Here is a 22,871-nt window from a genome sequence, read left to right as displayed (position 1 = left end):
TAGGGACAAAGAACCAGAAAGAATTTTACTTCTATAAACAAAACAGATTTTTAGAAGACTTCACTTTGAAAAGTCAAGTAGCCTAACATTATAGAAGTCGTCAAAAATCGTGGGTCAGCAGCGCAACATGAACTAGAACAAACAAGAACCAGGCAGTCACATGAAGCCAGCCGGAAAGGAAAGTCTCTTGTACTCAGGTAGCAAAGGTGGGTGGAGAGCACAGGCAGAGCACACAGTCTGAGAACAGGGATGGAAGCTTGTGGTAAGAGGGGCCGGAGGAGGGCGGTGCCGAATGTAATAGCAGGGAGAACATGCTCAAATCAAAAACAACAGGCTAGTCATAGCATAGCCCTAAGATCTGTGTAACGAAACCTGTTTATATTATCCTCAAATTAAATTGTTCAATGCTTGAATTTCTGTCTCCTGGCTGCTGACTCGCCGGCCATTTCTTTGCTGGTTTTCTTTCCTTAGTCTTTTGAAAAAACAAACAACAACATCAACAACAAAACAAAAAACAAAAAAAAGGCAAGTGAGTGTCTGCATTTATAAAGATGTTCTGAGATGTTACGTCATGGAGGTCATCTCAGGACACAAGTGTGATGGAGGCCCCCTGGGCCAGGACCAGGAGGGGTTTTTGTTTTGTTTTGTTTTTTTTCTTCGATAGTGAGGCAACTTCTCATCCCATTAGCTGATGGTTGACTGACATTTTGGAACGAGATTTTGCAAGAGACCAGGGAAAGGAATAAAGAATACGGGAAGGAGGCACTTAAAAGGTTGAGGCAGGGACGAGCTGAGTGCTCCCAGATTTGAGGAGGATTTTATTATTGGATGCAGACCCGTGGCGTGTTTTCAGCTTGGATCTTGGAGGCCTTGTTTGGGGGCACTCACTAGGTTTTGGGTTTTCTTATCAGATTTATAGTTACCCAGCACACTGGCTCTCCTGAGAAAGGCTAAATTAACTTTCCAATTCCATGTCTCTCTGCGTTCTATATGCTTGACGGGCTGTCCGAGGTAAAGATGTGATTTTAGAGGACGCGCAGCTTCACACGCCTGGAAGTTGTTTCCCAGTGCAGTGCCACAGGCTAAAAACAACTAGTTCTAGGCAAGGTTCATCTCAGTCTCTTTGTGCTGCTTTTTTGCAAAGATGTTCTTTGTGGACGCAAAGCACTTTGGGTGATGTCCTTAGCGTTTCTTCAATATTTCTGTCAAAGGCAGAGGGCAGGGTACTGGTCGAGTTGAACCGGACCTGTTTTAGACTATGTTATTACTGTGGAAAATAGTAATTGCGTACTGCAAAATTTTAGGAGGTTCTTCTATCCGAAGGGTGTTGGGAATTAGGAAAGAAAAGGGGGGAGGGAGGAGGCAGGGATCGCAGCTAAACAGCCAGAGCTTACAGACTGTTTTCAGCATCTCTCAATGGAAGACCTTGGTAATCCAATTAGTCTTTCTGAATCTCAACTCGTTTTAAAAATATGAACAGGTTTCTGTGAGAGACAATTGAGAATGCACGCGCGCGCACACACACACACACATACACACACATACACACACATACACACACACACACACACATACACACACATACACACACATACACACACATACGCACACATACACACACATACACACACACATACACACACATACACACATACACACACATACACACACACATACACACACATACACACACACATACACACACACACATACACACACATACACACACATACACACACATACACACACATACACACATACACACACACATACACACACACATACACACACATACACACACATACACACACACACACACATACACACACACACACACACACACTCACACACACACCCCTAGCCGAGGGCTAACATGAGGTGTCTGATAACTGCCAGTTCTGTCTGTTTTCTTCCCTATTCCTGAACCTCATCTCAGGTTATTGAAAATCTTAACCAGTGTCAGAGCATATCCTTACATGATTAAGAGTAATAATGATAATTTACTAGTGTTGCATAATAAATAACATGTCAGACCTGAGCACTAGCCACACACTAGTGTTAAATTGCGTTTGGGCTGGGCGTAGTGGTGCACACCTTTATTTAATTCCAGTACTTGGGAGGCAGAGGCAGGTGGATCTCTGTGAGTTTGAGGCCAGCCTGGTCTACAGAGTGAGTTCCGGGACATCTAGGACTCCACTAATCAATCTGCCATCTCCCAAGTGAATATCTGTATTAAAGAGGTTAGAGAGACTTTGATCATGGGTGGTGTGATGGTTTGTGTATGCTTGGCCCAGGGAGTGGCGTGATTAGAAGGTGTGGCCCTGTTGGAGTAGGTGTGTCACTGTGGGTGTGGGCTATAAGACTCTCAGCCTAGCTGCCTGAAATCAGTATTTTGCTAGCAGCCTTCAGATGAAGATGTAGAACTCAGCTCCTCTTGTACCACGCCTGCCTGGATGCTGCCATGTTCCTGCCTTGATGAAACTGGACTGAACCTCTGAACCTGTAAGCCAGCCCTAATTAAATGTTGTTCTTATAAGACTTGCCTTGGTCATGGTGTCTGTTCACAGCAGTAAAACCCTAACTAAGACAGGTGGCTTTTAGAAACAGAATTTACCCTGCCCTGAAGTCTGAGACGAATTTCAATAAGATAGGAAAAGAAGAGGAAGGGTGAACTGAGAATAAAAAAATCACGCAATAGAGCGCAGCTGGGGAGGGGAGGAAGGGGCGGAGCATAGAGAGTAGCTGGGGAGGGAGGAAGGGGTGGAGCATAGAGAGTAGCTGGGGAGGGAGGAAGGGGCGGAGCATAGAGAGTAGCTGGGGAGGGAGGAAGGGGCAGAGCATAGAGAGTAGCTGGGGAGGGAGGAAGGGGCAGAGCAGGCTGTGGCGATTTGGGAATGAGAGAGCTAATAGTTTACCTAATGACTCCAAACATCGACTCTTCATGTACTTTCTAAAGTAGCACTGAGAACCATACTAAAGAATGAAGAGAGTTACAAATCCCAGCCCCAGCGTGCAGACTCTTCTGAAACCAGCCTTGTTGAAGGCAGATGCCCAGAGCTCCCTCTTATAGACCGCGTAGCGGGAATGCTTGCTGAGGGTCTCTCATGGCAGCAGGCACAGAAGAAGCCTACTCTTCACAACCCCTTGCATAGTATTCTCTAGAAGTTTGCTAACCCATCCCTCTACCTGTTACTCTTCACCTATGCTTCCTGGTGAAGGACTCGGGGACCATTAATTAAAAAAAAAAAAAAAAAGTCATTCGGAGAAAACACCAGCCTCTTTTCTTCTGAAGGAGGCGCCTGCTGTTCTCCTTCGCAAAGCCTTTCTCCATCACACGAAAGAAAGAGTGTGACGATTGTAATTTATTTTCATGTAACTTACAAATATTTAGAATCCCTGTCAAGGGAATGGACTGAAAGCAGATGTTTCCTGTTAATCTGGCCCCCAACATTTCAGATTAGAAAACAGTATTTTCAAGTCTCACTAAAAGCATTGCAGGGAAAAATAACATTTGTTGAATGCAAACAAAAATAAAGGGTGGCTTTAGTTTAGTTTTTGTTGTTTTTTTTTTTAAATCAAAAAACCAAAACAAAACAGGATTTGATGCTAAGGAGACTGGCTGTGAAGTTGAAGGTCATAAGTGAGTTTGAAAGCCTCAGCCTGGTACACTCTACACCCTCTGTGGCAGATTAACTGGGAGAGTAGACACACTCTCTTGTACCTCCCTATATCCATATCCTTAGAAGGCAAAGCAACTTGATATCTGCCCTCATCTCAGGCTAATCTGTGTGCTACCTTTTAAATCTAGGCAGGCCTTTTGATCTACTTGGCCATGATTGATGGGAATGGAACCAGTGAGAATGTTCACTGCGTAAAGGCATTTGCTGGGCAAGTCTGAAGACATGAGTTTAATCATTGGAAGCCACAGTGAAGAGAATCAATGCTTGCACAATGTCTTCCACATGTGTGCTGAGGGATACACCACCACCATCACCACCACCACCATCACCAACTCAATCACCACCACCACCACCACCTCCATCACCACCACCTCCACCATCACCACGACCATCATCACCACCACTATTACCACCACCACCATCACCACCACCACAACCATCATCACCACCTCCACCATCACCACCATCTACACCACCACCACCATCTACACCACCACCACCACCTCCACCACCACCACCACCATGACCATCATCACCACCACTATTACCACCACCACCACCACCATGACCATCATCACCACCACCACCACCACCATCACTACCACCACCATCACTACCACCACCACCACGACCATCACCAACTCAATCACCACCACCACCACCTCCATCACCACCATCACCACCTCCATCACCACCACCTCCATCACCACCACCTCCACCACCACCATCTACACCACCACCACCACGAACACCACGACCACCACGACCATCATCACCACCACTATTACCACCACCACCACCACCACCACCACCACCACCACCACCACCATCATCACCACCACTATTACCACCACCACCACCACCACCACCACGACCATCATCACCACCACTATTACCACCACCACCACCACCACCACCACCACCACCTTCATCACCACCACCTCCACCATCACCACCATCTACACCACCACCACCATCTACACCACCACCACCACCTCCACCACCTCCACCACCACCACCTCCATCACCACCACCTCCACCATCACCACCATCTACACCACCACCACCATCTACACCACCACCACCACCTCCACCACCACCATCTACACCACCACCACCACGAACACCACTACCACCACCACCACCACCACCTCCATCACCACCACCACCACCACCACCTCCACCACCTCCATCACCACCACCTCCACCACCACCTCCACCACCTCCATCACCACCACCTCCATCACCACCACCTCCACCACCACCATCTACACCACCACCACCACGAACACCACGACCACCACGACCATCATCACCACCACTATTACCACCACCACCACCACCACCACCACCACCACCACCACGACCATCATCACCACCACTATTACCACCACCACCACCACCACCACCACCACCACCACGACCATCATCACCACCACTATTACCACCACCACCACCACCACCACGACCATCATCACCATCATCACCACCACTATTACCACCACCACCACCACCATGACCATCATCACCACCACTATTACCACCACCACCACCACCATGACCATCATCACCACCACCACCACCACCATCACTACCACCACCATCACTACCACCACCACCACGACCATCACCAACTTAATCACCACCACCACCATCACCAAATCCATCACCTCACCACCATCACCACAACCATTACCATCACTATGACCACCACCACTACCACCACCATCATAATACTAAGTGTTTTTTCAGTGGAATCCCTTTAGAGCCTAGGGATGTTATGCTTCTGCTTTCTACTGAATTCTGCTAGTACTGTAGGTAGACTGGGCATCTTAGTCTATCCTACTGGTATAACAAATTTGTGAGACTGAGTAATTTTTGTTTTGTTTTTTGGATTTTCTAGACAGGGTTTCTCTGTTGTATAGCCTTACCTATCCTGGAACTTGCTACGTATATCAGGCTGGCCTCAAACTCAGCGCTCAGAGATCCCCCCATCTCTGCCTCCCTAGTGCTGGAATTAAAGGTGTGTACCCTCACTGCCCAGTGAGACCGAGTAGGTTTTAAAGGTTAGAAACTTATGTCTCAAAGTTCTAGAGGCTGAAGCATAAGCTTCTAACTCGTCACTGCCTGCCCCCTCCCGGACCCCAGCTCCCTTTCTTCTTCTCTTCTGAGAGAGTGGAGGTAGCCTCCCACCCTGGCGCATCAAATCTCTGCAGGATTAGGCTCATCCCCTCCCACTGAGGCCAGACAAGGCAGCCCAGCTAAGGGAATGGATTCCTCGGACAGGCGACAGCTTTAGGGACAGCCATTGCTCCTGTTTTTTGGGCTACCCACATGAAGACAAGCTGCACATCTGCTACAGATGTGCTGGGTCCCAGATCCAGCTCATGTGGTTCAGTCTCCGAGAGCCACCAAGGGTCTAGGTTAGCTGTCTCTGTTGGTCTTCCTGTGGAGTTCCTCTCCTTTTGGGGGCCCTAAATCATTTTCCCAACTCTTCCATAAGAGTCCCCAAACTCCATCCACTGTTTGGCTGTGGATCACTGCCTCCGCTTCAGTCAGCTACTGGATGAAGCTTCTCAGAGGACAGCCATGTCTGCAAGCATAGCCAAGTAGTAGTGTCAGGGATTGGTGTTGGCCCATGGGATGGGTCTCAAGTTGGGCTGGCTATTCCCTGACTGAATGAGTCTCTTCTCCATCTTTGTCCCTGCATTTCTTATAGACAGGACACGTTTTAGGTCAGAACTTTTGTGGGGGGATTGGTGCCCTTATCTTGCCACTAGGGGATCCTACCTGGCTACAGGAGGTGGCCTCTTCAGGTTTCCCTATTCCTTCTGTTATGAAACTCAGCTAAAGTCACTCCCATGGTCACTCTTGCCAGCCTCCCCTACCCCAGGACTCTGGTATGTCCTAGGGATGCCAGCTACAGATCTCCATTCACTTTCTTGACCTTCTGGCCCTCTCTCCTCACACCCAATCCCAAAACACTTTACTCCATGAATCATCTTCCCAGCCCTGTAGGAGCGGGAAAGTAAATATTGCAGGAAGCTCATGAAGCCATGGTGACTCCTCTCTGCTCTCTAGCTCGCCAAATAGTCATAGATAACATGTAATGAATAACATTACTGTGTCCAAATAAATTTGTAGCTACCAAAGCAGGCACCTAGCCCATGCATGAGCTTCAATTTTCTGACCCATGATTTTAAAGCCATCGAGTTCAGAAAGACTTGCTTCAGAAGGACTAGCTGATGTGTATGGATGGGCAGGTCACAGTGAAACCCCTTATTCTGTCCTACTGACATCTGCATCTTAGGAAAGAACCAGTTGATAGATGATGCTGAGTTGACACCCCAAATAAGGGGTCAAGAAAAACACAAACGGCAATGGCTTGAATATTCCCTCCAAGAGTCATGCTGAAGTTGAAATGGCTCTTGGGATGGAATGAAGAGGCAGGGTCCTGATGGAAGGCCAAGCTTGGCTCTGTCTTTTTCCTTATCATTCAGCTGGTCTTTCTGCTCTACTGTGGGAAGTCATGAAGGGCCACTTCAGATGCTGCCTTTGAACTTACACTGAAAAACAGTCTCAGATTTCCTGTTTCTCTAGCTTATAGGAAGTCTACTACTCTATCTGTCTATCTATCTATCTATCTATCTATCTATCTATCTATCTATCTATCTATCTATTATCTATCTATTATCTATCTATCTATCTATTATCTATCTATTATCTATCTATCTATCTATCTATCTATCTATCTATTATCTATCTATTATCTATCTATCTATCTATTATCTATCTATCTATTATCTATCATCTATCTATTATCTATCTATCATCTATCACCCTATCTACCTATTATCTATCTTCTATCATCTATCTATATCTATCAATTATCTATCATCTATCAACAGATCTACCATCTAAGTATCCATCCATCCAACCATCCATCCATCCATCCATCCATCCATCCATCCATCCATCCATCCATCCAGTTGGTTCCAGCTTCTCTCTGGAGAATCCTGAAAAATACACTAACCATGAATGGTGAAGACCGAGAATAGGAGACAGAGACCAGCAGAAGGAAAACATCCTAATTTGCTTGCCGATCGAATCACTACTGGCTTTCAAGTGTACCACAACATTTTGGTGTTGTGGTTAGATGTTGGGAATGGTGGTATTGCATGTTTACTGTTGGCTTATCTTGCTGCAATAGCCCTGCTGTTTTAATCCTCTCAAGTAAGAGTACGGGATAATAGCCAGTGTACTTGGAGAAGGAGCGTGAAACCCATTCTGGCTGTAGATTTCATTTGCCAAGTTCTGAGTCCACATTTCTCAAGTCTTAAGGAAGCAAAGTATAAGAATTGGCTGCCAAAGTTATTTACAAGTTAGGAGCATAATAGACATAATTTGAATAAGGTCCTCAGGAGTGACCATGCCATTCAACCTCCAAGGGGCAAAGTCCATGTCTCCAACTGTCCAAATGGGACCTGCAATATCCTTGACCAACAGAATGATGGTAGTCACTGAATGGATTCCTTAGTTATCGAGACAGTCAACACATGACTGGGTGCTCGGTAACCTCTCTGCCTGTCCTCCACTTCTTCCCCTTCCTCGGCACAACAGCCTGCTAATCTGTCTGAGAACTGCCTTCCTTCACTCTGGGTTCTTGTCTGCTGTCTTCAGCGGGACTGAGCGTCCTCTCTTTCTGCACACATGAAAGCCTCGAAGCCCAGCTCATTCTGCACGTCTCCCAGATGAGTTTCAGGATGGCTCTGTTCTCGAGGATCTACATCCAACTGTGTTGGTTGTGTTCTGAATACCTCCAATATGATCTGTGCTACCCAGAACACCAACTGCACCTTCCGGGCTTGGATGGAGCCTGACCTAAACCACAGTCACATATAACTATTTTGTTTTCCACATGCCTTCAATACAATTCTTTATTTTGTTCCCTAAAAATAGAAAAAGCTGCTTCTGGGCCCATCTTGCAGATCCAAAGCTGCAGGATCTCCATGACACAGGGCAACAACAGGTTATGTAAGAGGAATCCCAGTGAGGACGCCTCTTGATGGTGTAGCAGAGGCCAGAGGTCTTAGACCCATGACTCATCGCAATGAACATTTGTAATTAAAGACGTGTGGACAAAAGGGTATACTTTGGGACACCCTGTGACACACTGCAGTTTCCACAGTGAGATTTTATTCTTCTTCTTGTTTTTCATTTTCCTTTGGGGCAAGGTTGCAAGGGTGGAGGAGGGTGAATATGGAGGGAAGAGAAGATGGTCGGGATTGGGTTACATGATGTGAAATTCATGAACAATCAATAAAAAGTTTTTAAAAAATGTTGCTTTTATAACTCCCATTACATGCCAGGTAGTGATTAAAGACAACAGATGCAAGCAGGAGAGTAGTATCTGGCCTTGACCTTGAAAAGCTCAAATTTAGAGCAAATAGACATATAATGTGAAAATATAATGTGGAATTCCTCTATTTTATCTGTTTTTCTCTTTGCACTACCTACCTTATTTTAGCTTTTTTTTTCTTTTTAGACAAAATTTCTCTATGTAGTTCTGTCTATCCTAAAGCTCACTATGTACCCCAGGCTGGTCTTGAACTCACAAAGATCCTCTTGCCTCTGCCTGTCCAGTGATGGAATGAAAGATGTGTGCCACCATGCCCAGCTCTATTGCTTATTCTTAAGTGCAAAGATCATGCCTTGCTCATCATGGTCCACAATTAATGTTAGACTTTGTGTCTACTTAGACAGTGGTTAATTGATAGGGTCTGGCATACCAGGGTAGCAAGGTGTAATGGCTATTCCTGGTTGTCAGCTTGACTACATCTGGAATGAACTATAATCAAGAATTGGAGGGCTCACTTGTGATCCAGATATTGAGGCTGGAAAACTCAAGTTTTTGACCTGGATCTTGGCATGGAGATCTTGAGGTATGGCGGCCTTGAAAAGCTTAGGCCTAGGCAAGGTAGCACATGCCTTTAATCCCCAGAGAATGAGGCAAGGAGATCTCTGAGTTCAAAGTCAGCTGGGACAAAGCAAGTCCAAGATCCAGGTGTGGTATACACCTTTAATCTGGTCCACACCTTCTGCAAGAGGCCTACAGAAGGACATTGGAAGAAGGAAGATCTTCTCTTACACTTACTTGCCAGCAAATCTGTTGGAACCTACTACAGAAGAGCAGCTGAAACAACCAGCCTCATGGGACTGAGCAAATACTAGATTCTTGGACTTCTCATTCACAGTTGCCCACTGTTGGGTTAGTTGAACTACAGACTGTAATTCATCACAATAAATTCTCTCAATATAGAGAGACATTCCATAAGTTCTGTGACTCTAGAGAACCCTGACTAAGATACATTGGTGACCATTTGTTGATTCTTTTTTTAAAACATTTATTATATTTATATGAGTACACTGTAGCTATCTTCAGACACACAAGTATTGGGCATAGGATCCCATTACAGATGGTTGTGAGCCCCATGTGGTTGCTGGGAATTGAACTCAGGACCTCTGGTAGAGCAGTCAGTGCTCTTAACCACTGGGTCATCTCTCTAGCACCTTGTTGATTCTTTTGTTAAGATTTATTTTTTTAAATGTGTTTGTATGTGTGAGGCCATGTGTGTGTGAGTACCTGACATGGTCTGAAGAAGGCATCAGATAGCAGTTACATGAAGAAGGCCCAGCTACAGTTATAGAGGCTACAAGCTCCCTGACATGTGTGCTTGAGAACCAAATGCTGGTACCTTCCTGGAAGAGCAGAAAGTGTGCTGCTGGGGCTATCTCTTCAGTCTCCATGTATAGGCTGCTTATCTGGAGCATTGGTAACACAAAGTTGAGTTGAAATTGTATGTTTCCGTCGTAGACAGCAGTGACTTGGTGTGTACTTACCTACATCATTTCTTCTTGTTTGTTTGTGGTTTTATTTTTTTGAGACAATGTATTGCTGTGTAACCCAAATTTGCCTCAAACTCTTGATCCTTCAGCCCCAGCTTCCCAAGTGGTGGCATCACAGACACATACCACCACACCTGACCCTCCAGGTCCTTTCTACTTGGCATTTATCCAGACTACATTTCCCAGAAGTTAGGTTATAGCCATGCCTCTAAGTTGTTGCCAATGGTTTGTGGGCAGAAAGTGATAGGTATCTAGCCCTGGCCAATAAAAACCTTCTATTTAATATTCCACATTCTCTATTGTCATCCGGCAGCCTCAATAGAAAGGACCCTGAAGATCAAGGAGGTAGGCCTATAAGAAGTACCATAGGTTCCTGAGATACAACTGAGCTCGTCAATGGTTGACCAAGACTGCCTGCCTGCATTGCACGGTGCTGTGAATCAGGAACAAACTTTAGTAAAGGCTACTTCTTAGTAACAGAGTACTTGTCTAACATGCACAGGCACAAGGCTCGATTTCCAGCAAAACATGCACTTGTGTACATGTGCGCGCGCGCGCACACACACACACACACACACACACACACACACACACACACACAGAGAGAGAGAGAGAGAGAGAGAGAGAGAGAGAGAAGAAACAAAAGCTGGATTCAGTCTCTTACTACTATAGTCTTCAAACTACAAGAAACTAATTACATGAATGTTAATAATACCAAAAGATCAATTTCCCCCCAAACTATACTTTAATAAGCTCAAAGAAAATGGCTTCCTATAATGTGTAAAAGAGATGTTGTGGAGGTCTCAGTCAGTGGCTGGTGCAGGGTTCAAGCCCTTCACAGAAGGCGGCTGTCTATAGAAGATGCTGGAAAACAGGGAGCTACTGTTTAGGTCTCCTGAATGCTGGGAAAGGCATGAAAGGACTAAACTTTGACTTTCTGGGTGCCTTAAAACTTCCGACTTTTCAGAACTGTAAGAAAGAGAGAATTCGGTAGCATGGAGTCCAAAAATAGCATGCACCTCATGACTACTCTAATATAGAGGGAAGAGGTACACGTATATTCATACCTGACCAGTTGGCTTTGTTAAAAAAAAAAAAAGGCAAATAATTAGCACAAAAATAGGTGAGTCTGAAATAGGAACTCACACTGGGGCTGGAATGGAAAAAGTAGGTCACTAACTTTTCTTAATCATGCCTTCCTTTTAAAACATTTCTCATTTACAACCAAATAAGGATGCCAGATCCAGATGTTCAACAATGGTGCTATCGTCACCAAAAAAAAAAAAAAAAAAAAAAAAGGTTAAAAGGAGAGGGGAGTCCATTGCTCTAGAAGAAATATTGCTATATTAGGTAAAAACCCAGGGCAGGCACTGGCTCACACACACTTTGGAGGGTGTGTGTGTTTGTATAAAGCTAGCATGCTAACATACATGGAGGATAAATCCTGAAAGCTGTTAAATTTTCAGGGACAAAGACCTGTTATACTTTCCAAATGGCAGGAAATCCAGAGGTGTCTTCCAATCCAAATTATTTGTATTACGGTGAAGGCCACAGGCGCAAAGAGGTGAAATGGCTTGTTTAATGGTTGAGAACCAACCCTTCTAAGGAAATGGTTGAACTAAGACTTAGTCTTTATCTCCTGGGTTTCTGGTTCAGTGCTTTCCCCACTAACTCTTGCCTTGCCAAGGAGTTACTATTTCAGGATGCTGCTGGAAAGGGCTTCTTTGAGGCCTGGTTTCCACAGCCAAACAGTGCTGTGGACATGGGTCAGGGAGGGGATTCCACAAAATAGCTAAAAATACATTAACTTTCACGTGTTTTCAACACTTCCTATGTTCTAGGCCCTAGGCTAAAAGTTTTACGTGTAGAATTCATCTGTCTAGCTTCTTAAATCTCATTGGCATCTACTGTCCATAGGCACCTATGGCCTAGCAATCAATTAGTGAAAAGACATTAGCTTCTTCACCCTGTAGAACTTGCAGCCACGCTGTTTATGGCTTCCACTTCACAGGTGATAAAAATGACTTTCAGAGAATGATGACGATACCCACCCTGTATTGCCCCATGCCAACAACATTATAAACCCTTAAGGGATAATTCTTACAATAGACAGGGGAAACTGAAAGGAGTTGTTTTTGTTTTGTTTATCTACTTATTTATTTATGGCAACCACAGGACTTTATTGGGCAAAGCAACATAGACTTTTACCTACTCAAAAAGTTTGAGTGACTTTTTATATAAGGGAAAACTCCACTTAACAAAATAGTTGTCATATACTTCCAGTAAAGAAAGGGGAAGAGGGGAAAAAAACCATTCACTCTAGCCTTTTAATTATCTGCTTTGAGCTAGTGACAGAGTCTCTTAGGCTGTCACAGCCTCATACTTAGATCATGGAAATATTCCAACAGAAACCATGGGCTCGGCAGGGATGTCAGCCGGCCCATGCTTTTGTATGAATGGGTTCGGGAAAATCTGAGATTATGTTCTTTAAGAAAATATATATCCTCTCCAACTTTAAACTTAGATTGATAATTGCTTTTGTGTTTTGGGGCATCATGAATTGTTCCCACAACAAAAGCCCAACTGGTACATGGATGGCTGGAGTAGAAAAGTCCTCTCTCTAGTGGAGTGGGAGGAGCTCCATCGCCAAAGATCAAAAGCAAGGATGGGGAAAGAAGTCACTGACCACAAAAGGAGAGTGACTGACCAGGAGCAAAGGCACCAAAAAGCATGTGGTAGGTGGAGAGGCAGAAATTTCAGATGTATGGAAACTCTTATATCCATCAACTGAATTTATCCAGTAGTCACATGAAGCCACACTTCCTTTCATTAAAAAATTATTTTATTTATTTATTCATTCTACATCCCAGTCAAAGCTAGCCACCTCCCTCCTCTCCTCCCATTCCCACCCTCACAAGTCCCTCCCCTCCTTACCCCTCAGAGAAGGGGAAGCCCCCCTTGGGTACCACCCCCACCCTGCGACACCAAGTCAAAGCAAGACTGTGTCCTCTCCCACTGAGGCCCAACCAGTCAGGCCAGCTAGGGGAAGGGGATCCAGTGAAGTCAGACTTTCTTTAGTACTTTGCAGGTTTACTTAAATGATCGCTTCCAGATAACAAAGGCAAGAGGAAGTAGGTCAGAGATGAGAACAAAGGCTCTCCAGCATGAATGCCCATAATTTGAAACACTACAGGGCAAGGTACCTCGAATTCCTGGTCTCATTCTTGTCTCTATAAGATGAGTACCGTGCGAAAATTCTGCCAGTGAGAAGCTAGGGTCCCAGTTATAAGTTTTCCTCCAGGTTACACATACAGGATAATGCTAGCCCTTAATCGATCCTGATATAGTAGATGTGATAGTTTATATATGCTCGGCCCAGGAAGCGGTAGTATTAGAAGGTGTGGCCTTGTTGGAGTAGGTATGTCACTGTGGGCGTGGGCTTGAAGGCCCTCATCCTAGCTCCCTGGAGGTCAGTCTTCTGCTAGCAGCCTCCAGGTGAAGATGTAGAGCTCTCAGCTCTGCCTGCGCCATGCCTGCCCTGCTCCCACCTTAGTGATACCGGACTGAACCGCTGAACCTGTGAGCCAGCCCCAATTACATGCTGTCCTTATAAGAGTTGTCTTGGTCATGGTGTCTGTTCACAGCAGTAAAACCCTGAGACAGTAGGAACAGTAGGAGTGAGCAAGAGTAAAAAATAAGTTTGGGGGGCTGGGGATTTAGCTCAGTGGTAGAGCGCTTGCCTAGGAAGCGCAAGGCCCTGGGTTCGGTCCCCAGCTCCGAAAAAAAGAACCAAAATAATAATAATAATAATAATAATAATAATAATAATAATAATAATAATAATAAGTTTGGCTAGAGAGGTCAGAGAGCGGTGACTCTCATCTTCCCAATGCTGATTTTAACATAGCTCTTCATGTTGTGGTGACGCCCTCCCCCCAAAAAACATAAGATATTTTTACCGCTACTTCATAACTGCACTTTTGCTACTGTTATGGATTGTAACATAAATATCTGTACTTTCTGATGGTCTTAGGTGACCCCGGGGTTCATTCGACCCCCAGGTTGAGAACGGCTGACACAGCATTAAGGAATGGAGACAGCATTTGGAATGATGAAGTTGAATTTCTGTTTAGACAAAAATGTTAGAAAGGATGACTTTGCTTTAGTTTAATACCTAAGTATCAAGGTTCTACAGAAATGACCACATACTTATTTGGAAGAGGACACTTTCTGCCGTTGTGAAATTGAGCTTGCCAATCTGTTTAAGTCAGCCTATCGCAAAGTGGAGGTGCATACTTTGAGGCTAGAAAGCACTTTAATGATTTCCAGTTCCAAGTGAATTCTATTGAAAAGGAGAATGAACAGCAGTGAAATCGTCAAATGTCTGTCTCTCTTCTCTTCTCCATATGTGCCTCTTTGAGGTCTAGTAATACAAAGAGAGCAGCTTTGAGATAAAACAAAATGAAACACTGGGCAACAACTTAGCGATATTTTGGAGAGGGAAGCGGTACAGCCCAGGTACAAAGCAGAGCAGGAATCCTCTGTCCTATCGAGAAAACATAAACACTGGCTTCACATTCAGTCAACCTCTTGCCCCTGTACACTGGCTTTCAACTCTTAAAAAAGTTAAATTCCCGGGGAAGTAAAAATCAATTTTCATCCATAGAAGCCTGTATATAAACGCACTGTACTTTATTCCAAATATTTTCTCATCTAGGAGTTTGGAATAAAAAAAATATCTCCAGTCGATCTGTTATAACAGCACAAACATCTTGAATGACTTCCAGTAACATTGCTTAAAAAACAATCCCGCATCTCTATGACATTCCAATGACAGCTTGGTATCGATGTCAATTCGTTTCATTATTTGGCAAGACAACCCCCTTCATAGCAATAGATTCTGATTGCCATGCTGATATATTACATTACACTTTTGTTATCGTACCCTGGATGGCTGCCCTCGCCTTTTCTTTCCCTTTTGGCATGGCACTTATTTCTAAGCCTATATTAAAAATCTGTCTTATCTATTAAGGTTCAGATTGAAGCAAGTGATTACTGTTTTAATCCCAAGTCAATATGTACAGTCGGGTCTTGGCCGGGCGACAGTCTCTTTAGGGTTTTGTTTGTATGTTTGATAGATAAGAGCATTCTGCCATTTTCATTACTACTCATTTTATACTCTAAATGCAAGAATTGTATTTGCCATGACTGGTGCCGTGACTATTATTCATGCATGTGGTACAAATAAAGACGTGGATATGACATTAATTTTCTGGACGACATTGGAACCTGTTAGAAGTACACATATTTTCTAAAATTAGGCAGAAGCAGATGTCCTTTCTTTCCCAACCTTTGCACATACAGAGCCTACCTGATAGCTGGAAAAGCCAGAGTCCTATGTCCACAAAAAGAGATTCTTTCCAAAGATTTACGTGTATTTTCAATTATGCATATGCATGTGGTGTGTATGCATGTGGGGGGGTGGGGGTGCGTGTACACATTAGTGCGGCTGCCTGCTTGGCCAGAAGTTGTCAGATCTTCTGGACCTGGACAGACAGTTGTCAGGTGTCCTGCATGGGTGCTAGGGAACTGAGCTAGGATCCTCTGTAAGAACAGTAAGTACCTGGATATGCCAAAGCCATTTCTGCAGCCCCATAGCTGCTGCTGCTGCTGCGGTGGCGGTGGTGGTGGTGGTGGTGGTGATGATTCTTCCTCTCTCTCTCTCTCTGTCTCTCTGTCTCTGTCTCTGTCTCTGTCTTTCATCTTTATTAACTTGAGTATTTCTTATTTACATTTTGATTGTTATTCCCTTTCCTGGTTTCTGGGCCAACATCCCCCTAACCCCTCCCCCTCCCCTTCTATATTGGTGTTCCCCTCCCCATCCTCCCCCCATTGCCGCCCTCCTCCCAAAAATCATGTTCACTGGGGGTTCAGTCTTGGCAGGACCAAGGGCTTCCCCTTCCACTGGTGCTCTTACTAGGCTATTCATTGCTACCTATGAGGTCAGAGTCCAGGGTCAGTCCATGTATAGTCTTTGGGTAGTGGCTTAGTCCCTGGAAGCTCTGGTTGGTTGGCATTGTTGTTCATATGGGGTCTCAAGCCCCTTCAAGCTCTTTCAGTCCTTTCTAAGATTCCTTCAACAGGGGTCCCGTTCTCAGTTCAGTGGTTTAATGATGGCATTCGCCTATGTATTTGCTGTATTCTGACTGTGTCTCTCAGGAGAGATCTACATCCGGTTCCTGTCGGCCTGCACTTCTTTGCTTCATCTATCTTATCTAATTGGGTGGCTGTATATGTATGGGCCACATGTGGGGCAGGCTCTGAATGGGTGTTCCTTCTGCCTCTGTTCTAAACTTTGCCTCTCTATTCCCTCCCAAGGGTATTCTTGTTCCCCTTTTAAAGAAGGAGTGAAGCATTCGCATTTTGGTCATTCTTCTTGAGTTTGATGTGTTCTGTGCATCTAGGGTAATTCGATCATTTGGGCTAATATCCTCTTATCAATGAGTGCATACCATGTGTGTTTTTCTGTGATTGGGTTACCTCACTCAGGATGATATTTTCCAGTTCAATCCATTTGCCTATGAATTTCATAAAGTCATTGTTTTTGATAGCTGAGTAATATTCCATTGTGTAGATGTACCACATTTTCTGTATCCATTCCTCTGTTGAAGGGCATCTGGGTTCTTTCCAGCTTCTGGCTATTATAAATAAGGCTGCTATGAACATAGTGGAGCATGTGTCTTTGTTATATGTTGGGGCATCTTTTGGGTATATGCCCAAGAGAGGTATAGCTGGGTTCTCAGGTAGTTCAATGTCCAATTTTCTGAGGAACCTCCAGACTGATTTCCAGAATGGTTGTACCAGTCTTCAATCCCACCAACAATGGAGGAGTGTTCCTCTTTCATCCTCGCCAGCATTTGCTGTCACCTGAATTTTTGATCTTAACCATTTCACTGGTGTGAGGTGAAATCTCAGGGTTGTTTTGATTTGCATTTCCCTTATGACTAAAGATGTTGAACATTTCTTTAGGTGTTTCTCAGCCATTCAGCATTCCTCAGCTGTGAATTCTTTGTTTAGCTCTGAACCCCATTTTTTAATAGGGTTATTTGTCTCCCTACGGTCTAACTTCTTGAGTTCTTTGTATATTTTGGATATATATTCTTGAGTTCTTTGTATATTTTGGATATATATAGTTGTAGGATTGGTAAAGATCTTTTCCCAATCTGTTGGTTGCCGTTTTGTCCTAACAACAGTGTCCTTTGCCTTACAGAAGCTTGCAGTTTTATGAGATCCCATTTGTCGTCTATCTCTATCTCTCAGGGTCTCTATGTAGCTCTGTCTGTTCTGGTACTCACTATGTATACCAGGCTGACCTCGAACTCACAGAGATCCATCTGTGATTAAAGATTGAATCTTTTTTCTCATTTAAATCTTCTTAAATCTGTGTTTCTTTTCTTTTCGTGATTTTTTAAAGTTCACCTTACATCCCAATCACTGTCCCCCTCCCTCCTCTCCTCCCTTATGAGTCCCTTTGTCTCATTACATCCACCCCTTCTCCTCAGAGAAGGTGAAGCCACTGTTAGGTACCATCTCACCCTGGGACATCTAGTCCCAGCAGAACTAAGCACCTTCTCCCACACTGAGGCCCAATCAGGCAGTCCAGGTAGGGAAAAGGGCTCCAACAGCAGGTAACTGAGTCAGAGACAGTATCCCCCTCCAGACCCACATTAAGACCAAGCTGCACATCTGCTATAAATGTGTGGGGACTTAGGTCCAGCCCCCGCATGCTCTTTGGTTGAAGGTTCAGTCTCTGTGAGCCCTCTTGGACCTACGTTAGGTGACTCTTGGGGTGTCCTTGATCCCTCTGGCTTACTCATTCTACCCCCCACTCTTCCACAAGACTCCCTGAGATCCACCTGATGTTTGGCAATGGGTCTCTGGGTTGGAAATGGGGTAAGGAGTGGTAGGGGATGGGAATTAGGTGTGGGGAGAAGGGCAGGAGAGGGCTGGGAGTGAGAATGGAAATCAGTGTGCGTGGGGGAGCATCTCTTGGACAAGCTGGAGGCCTGAGATGGGAGAGAATACAGTGAATCTATGGGGTGACCCTAGCTGAGATTCCTACCATTGGTGAGAATACAGAGACTGAAGTGGCCACCTCCTATAGCCAGATAGAACTTCCAGAGGAGGGAGGGGAGCACCAACCAACTCATAAAAACTTCAACCCAAAATTTGTCCCGACTACAAGATGTGCAGGGAAAAAGATGGAGCAGATATTGAGGGAACGGCCAACCAATGACTGTCTCGACTTGAGTACTGCCCCATGTGAGAGAGCCCAGCCCTGATACTCTGCTGTCCTTGCAGACAGACGCCTATCATAACTGTCTCCTGAGAAGCTCCATCCAGCAGAGGTTGGAAACAGATGCAGAGACAACCAGAGGTTCTTAATCAAGCAGATCTGGGTAGGGTCTGAGACTTTGGTTTCCAACGAGTTTCCAGAGGATGCTGATATTTCCTGCTCAAGGACCACCCTTTGAACAATAGCAGAAAAGAATGGAATGACCCGAATCACAGACTTGAAAGTGGTTTTTGTCTTGGGTACAAAATCTTGCTTTGCAGGTCATAGGATGGTTGGTGTAGGGTAGTTTTCCCTAACTAACTCTACCTATAAACTTTAGTTCATCTGCTCAGTTGTGTTGTATAAGGATAGTCTCGGTCAAACGCTTGACTGAGAGCTATGATACACTTTGTGCCCTGTATCTGGTATAGCCAACAACTGTATTTGTTATACGTGGGCTTAACCCAAGAGTTAGCTGGCAGTGAGTGAGCGACTGTTTGGGATTTAAATTGCTTAGGTAAAGATCAACACACCTGAATATTCAACAGGAATTCCAATTAAACACCCCATTAATATTTTGTAATGATTACGTCTCTTGAGTAATTTTCACGCAAATGGCTTTATAGTCCCAGACCTTTGACACCTTATGAGATTTAAAAACAAAACAAAGCAAAAACAAAACAAAAAACATCAGTTTACTTTCAAAGTCAAACTCAAGTCTTTGGAGAGTAATCTCTTTTCTCTCCATATTTTGCTACTATGAGGTTTGGTGTTCTGCCAAGGTAACATATTAATACATATTAAGCTTGTAATTTCCCTTGTCATGTGAACATTCAAATTGGTTCCCAATTTCACAAAGCAGCCAATTCAGGATTTGTGGACTGGACTTACAATGACTGTGTCCATGAACTAATGACTTTAAAATCCCCAACTTTAGGATTTGCTTTTTATTTGTTATAAAAAGCATGATCTAACAGTTACAAAGAGTCTAGTGAATTCAGAACGAGTTAGTTTACTTTGGGATATAATTTTCCTTCAGTCTAGTGTTAGAATATGAATTTGTTTTGTAGTCAGACCTTTATTAAGTTTTTCACTAAATTCCTTTTTTTGGGGGGGGGGTAGGGTTAGATGTTAGAGGTAACAATTACTTAGAGTCTGGTGAGAAAGGCAACAAGAGCAACGATTAGAAGCTCATCTTGGTTTATTCTTCTCTCTCTTTTCCCTCTTTGTTTCTGTCAGCCCCCCACCCCCTATAAACTTCTCTCACATGGAAAAAAAAGAAGCTCATCTTAAGAAGCCAGTAAATCCCTAATCCTTACAGTTAACAAACTGTAGGATGTATTTTTGTTCATACTCTATTACCAATGAATCTGTTGGCCACTGCCTGAAGAGTATCTACAGCCTTAGCTTGTGACTCCTAGAAATAGGATTCTCCAGAGCTCTTAACCAAAGGAAATATTTACATCTTCTATGGCTTTTGTCTGTAAAATAAACATAGAGGAGGCAAATCAAGTCAGCCTTACAGCTTGCAACTGGCTGTCATGTACACCCTCCAGCAAAATAACTGATTGAAGACAGGAACCATCTGAAACTTGACTTTGGGAGTTTTTAAAACAAAAAAAAAGTATGATTTACATTCATGTTATGTTATAGAGAAAACCTTGATTTCCTCCAAATCTATACATTATAGCTTTTAACCCCAATCTGGTGATTTTGGGGGTGGTAAGAGTTGGGTGAGGTCCTCAGAGGGGTGGCATCATGATGGGGTTAGCCACCAACTAGCTTACCATCTCTCCAGCATGTGAGGATACTGTGAGACACCTGAGGTACCTGGGTACCTGAAAACCAAGAAGAGAGAAGCTGTTAGAAGCAAATTAAGTCAGCACCTTGACTTTGAACTTGCCAATCCCCAGAATGGACAGAAATAAACATCGTGTGTTGAAGTCACTCAGTGTATGTTGTGTTTTCTTTATGGCAGTCTAAGCAGACTGAGACCTGACCTTAGATGGTCGCAGAGGTCTGCACAAAACGATGGAAATGCTCCAAAGTCTATTTCCAAGCCAGACCCCTCCCTGGCTCTGCCAGGCTGGCTCCTTAACTTGAAGAAAACTTGCTCTTTCTTGCATCTAGCTTGTCCCCCACCCCGTGCTGTTTTCTTTACCCCAAATGACCTCTTCAAATCTCCTACTTCTAGTTGGGAGGCACAGCTCTAAGAACCATTCTTCACTACCCGTGGTCCTTTCTCATATGATGTCTGTCTTACCATCTACCCATTTGCTTCTCCTCCATTAGGATCACCCAAGGATACAAACATCACTTACCTGCTCAAGGAGACTTTCCTTGGGCACCTTTAGGACAAACCTAAGATCACTGTCTTCTGTGTCCTCTATTGGCCCACTTGGAGTGTTTCGCAAATAACATGGGAATCAAAGTTACTGAATGAAGATTGAACTAAATTCTTGAAGCCAACAAATGTTCCGAGGCAAGCGAACCCAGCAATACAAGGATGTACAATAAAATCCTGGCTTCAGAGACTGTGGGTGGGGGTGGGGTGGGAGGAGACTTGTTCTGGATAAATGAGTTTAATAGATGGCTGAGGACTTATCCTTCTAAACACCAAGACTTTTAGTTTTAATTGTCTTGGATGAAAACATTTCCAATATGTTCTTCTGAAATAATGCATTGTAAACACCATTCGGCTAGAACACTTGGGATTGTCATTAAAAGTAGTGGAGACCTATAACCCCTAAGAAGCCTTTAGGCCCTTCTGAGATATGCAGAACAGCTTGTCCCTGCTCTAAATGGCCACAGATTACTGTTTTATTTTCAATTATTATTATTGGTGTGTGTGTGTGTGTGTGTGTGTGTGTGTGACGTGTTAGCTTTATAGACCTTTCCTTGCTGTTGATGTCTTGATGTCAGTTTTACTAATGCCTGTGTGAATGCTTAGCCATTTCTACTCCCTGCTCCTAATTCACCAACTTTCAGCTGCAGTAGGTTTGCAAATCAGATCCTCAAGCTCATTGTGGTTGTTGTCACGATTATTATTGTTAGAAAATGTGTGCAAATTGAGAGCAAAGGGCTCTGTGTATGTTAGGGCTTGCCAAGGTCTCTGGGGCTAAGTGGGGTCAGAGTCAAGTGCATCTGTGTTTGAACTCCTACTCAGACTGACTTGAGACGTTCCTAGCTCATTTCTGAAAATAAAGCCAGTTGGACATACAGTTTTTAAACAAGTGAGGGATTTAATCACGTATACCACAGAGACTGAATACTTGCAGAGTCAGACATGCGCGCTAGGTACAGCACAGGGATATATAACGTAAATATTCTGTGTCTCCCGATAGTGCATGCCATAGATAAATATTTATTGAATAAGTGAACTTTGTAGTCTTATCGACAAGGTGAGACACAAGACACACAAATAAGATTACAATGTAAAGGTCGAAAGGGCCCAATGTAGACCATGTGAATAAAGTATATTCAGGGACCAGAAGGTTATTTCTTGCTGAAAAATCCAGTAAGACTTCACAGAAGAGGTAGCCGTTTTCACTGGGATTGGATGGATTGGAGTCACATTTTCAATCAGCAGGAATTTGGGCAAGTAAGAACACAGCATGAATGCTCCAGATACAAGGCCCAGCTGCTCGAAGAGATGAATGCATTTGGGAGTTGATTAGTACATTTTTGTCTGGAGTTTATGTAGGGAGTAAGAGTAGATCCCGTTATGATGTCACGTTAGGGTCACAGCGTGGGTGGGCTGTGGACTCCGGGCAGAAGAGTTTGGGCCACGTTACTAGGTGATGGGGAAAAGACGAGCAGTCCTGTGGGTTGGAAGTAGTGTACCTAGGGCTCAGTGAAAGACCTCATTGGTTGATGCTGAAGTTATGTAGAACATGCTCTGCGTTGAGGTGACATCCGCTGCAGAGCTTAGAGTCTGAAGAGCAAGCTTC

General features: G+C 44.1%; 1 protein-coding gene across 1 annotated transcript in view; it reads right to left on the bottom strand.

Annotated features, from left to right (window-relative positions):
- LOC134479855 (uncharacterized) overlaps nt 1–22,871 on the bottom strand; it is a 56,310-nt gene that overhangs the window by 20,764 nt on the left and 12,675 nt on the right. Inside the window, exons 2-3 of the mRNA XM_087559466.1 lie at nt 20,709–20,759; nt 18,966–19,114 (exon numbers count right to left, since the gene is read on the bottom strand). Coding sequence (XP_087415592.1) covers nt 18,966–19,114; nt 20,709–20,759 — 200 coding nt within the window. The remainder of the gene's footprint in view (nt 1–18,965; nt 19,115–20,708; nt 20,760–22,871) is intronic.

Source organism: Rattus norvegicus, chromosome 7 (assembly GCF_021556685.1).
Source record: "Rattus norvegicus strain SHRSP/BbbUtx chromosome 7, alternate assembly SHRSP_T2T, whole genome shotgun sequence".
NCBI lineage: Eukaryota > Metazoa > Chordata > Mammalia > Rodentia > Muridae > Rattus > Rattus norvegicus.
Note: the sequence above shows the minus strand (reverse complement) of the source record. Positions and strands in the feature narration are given on the sequence as shown.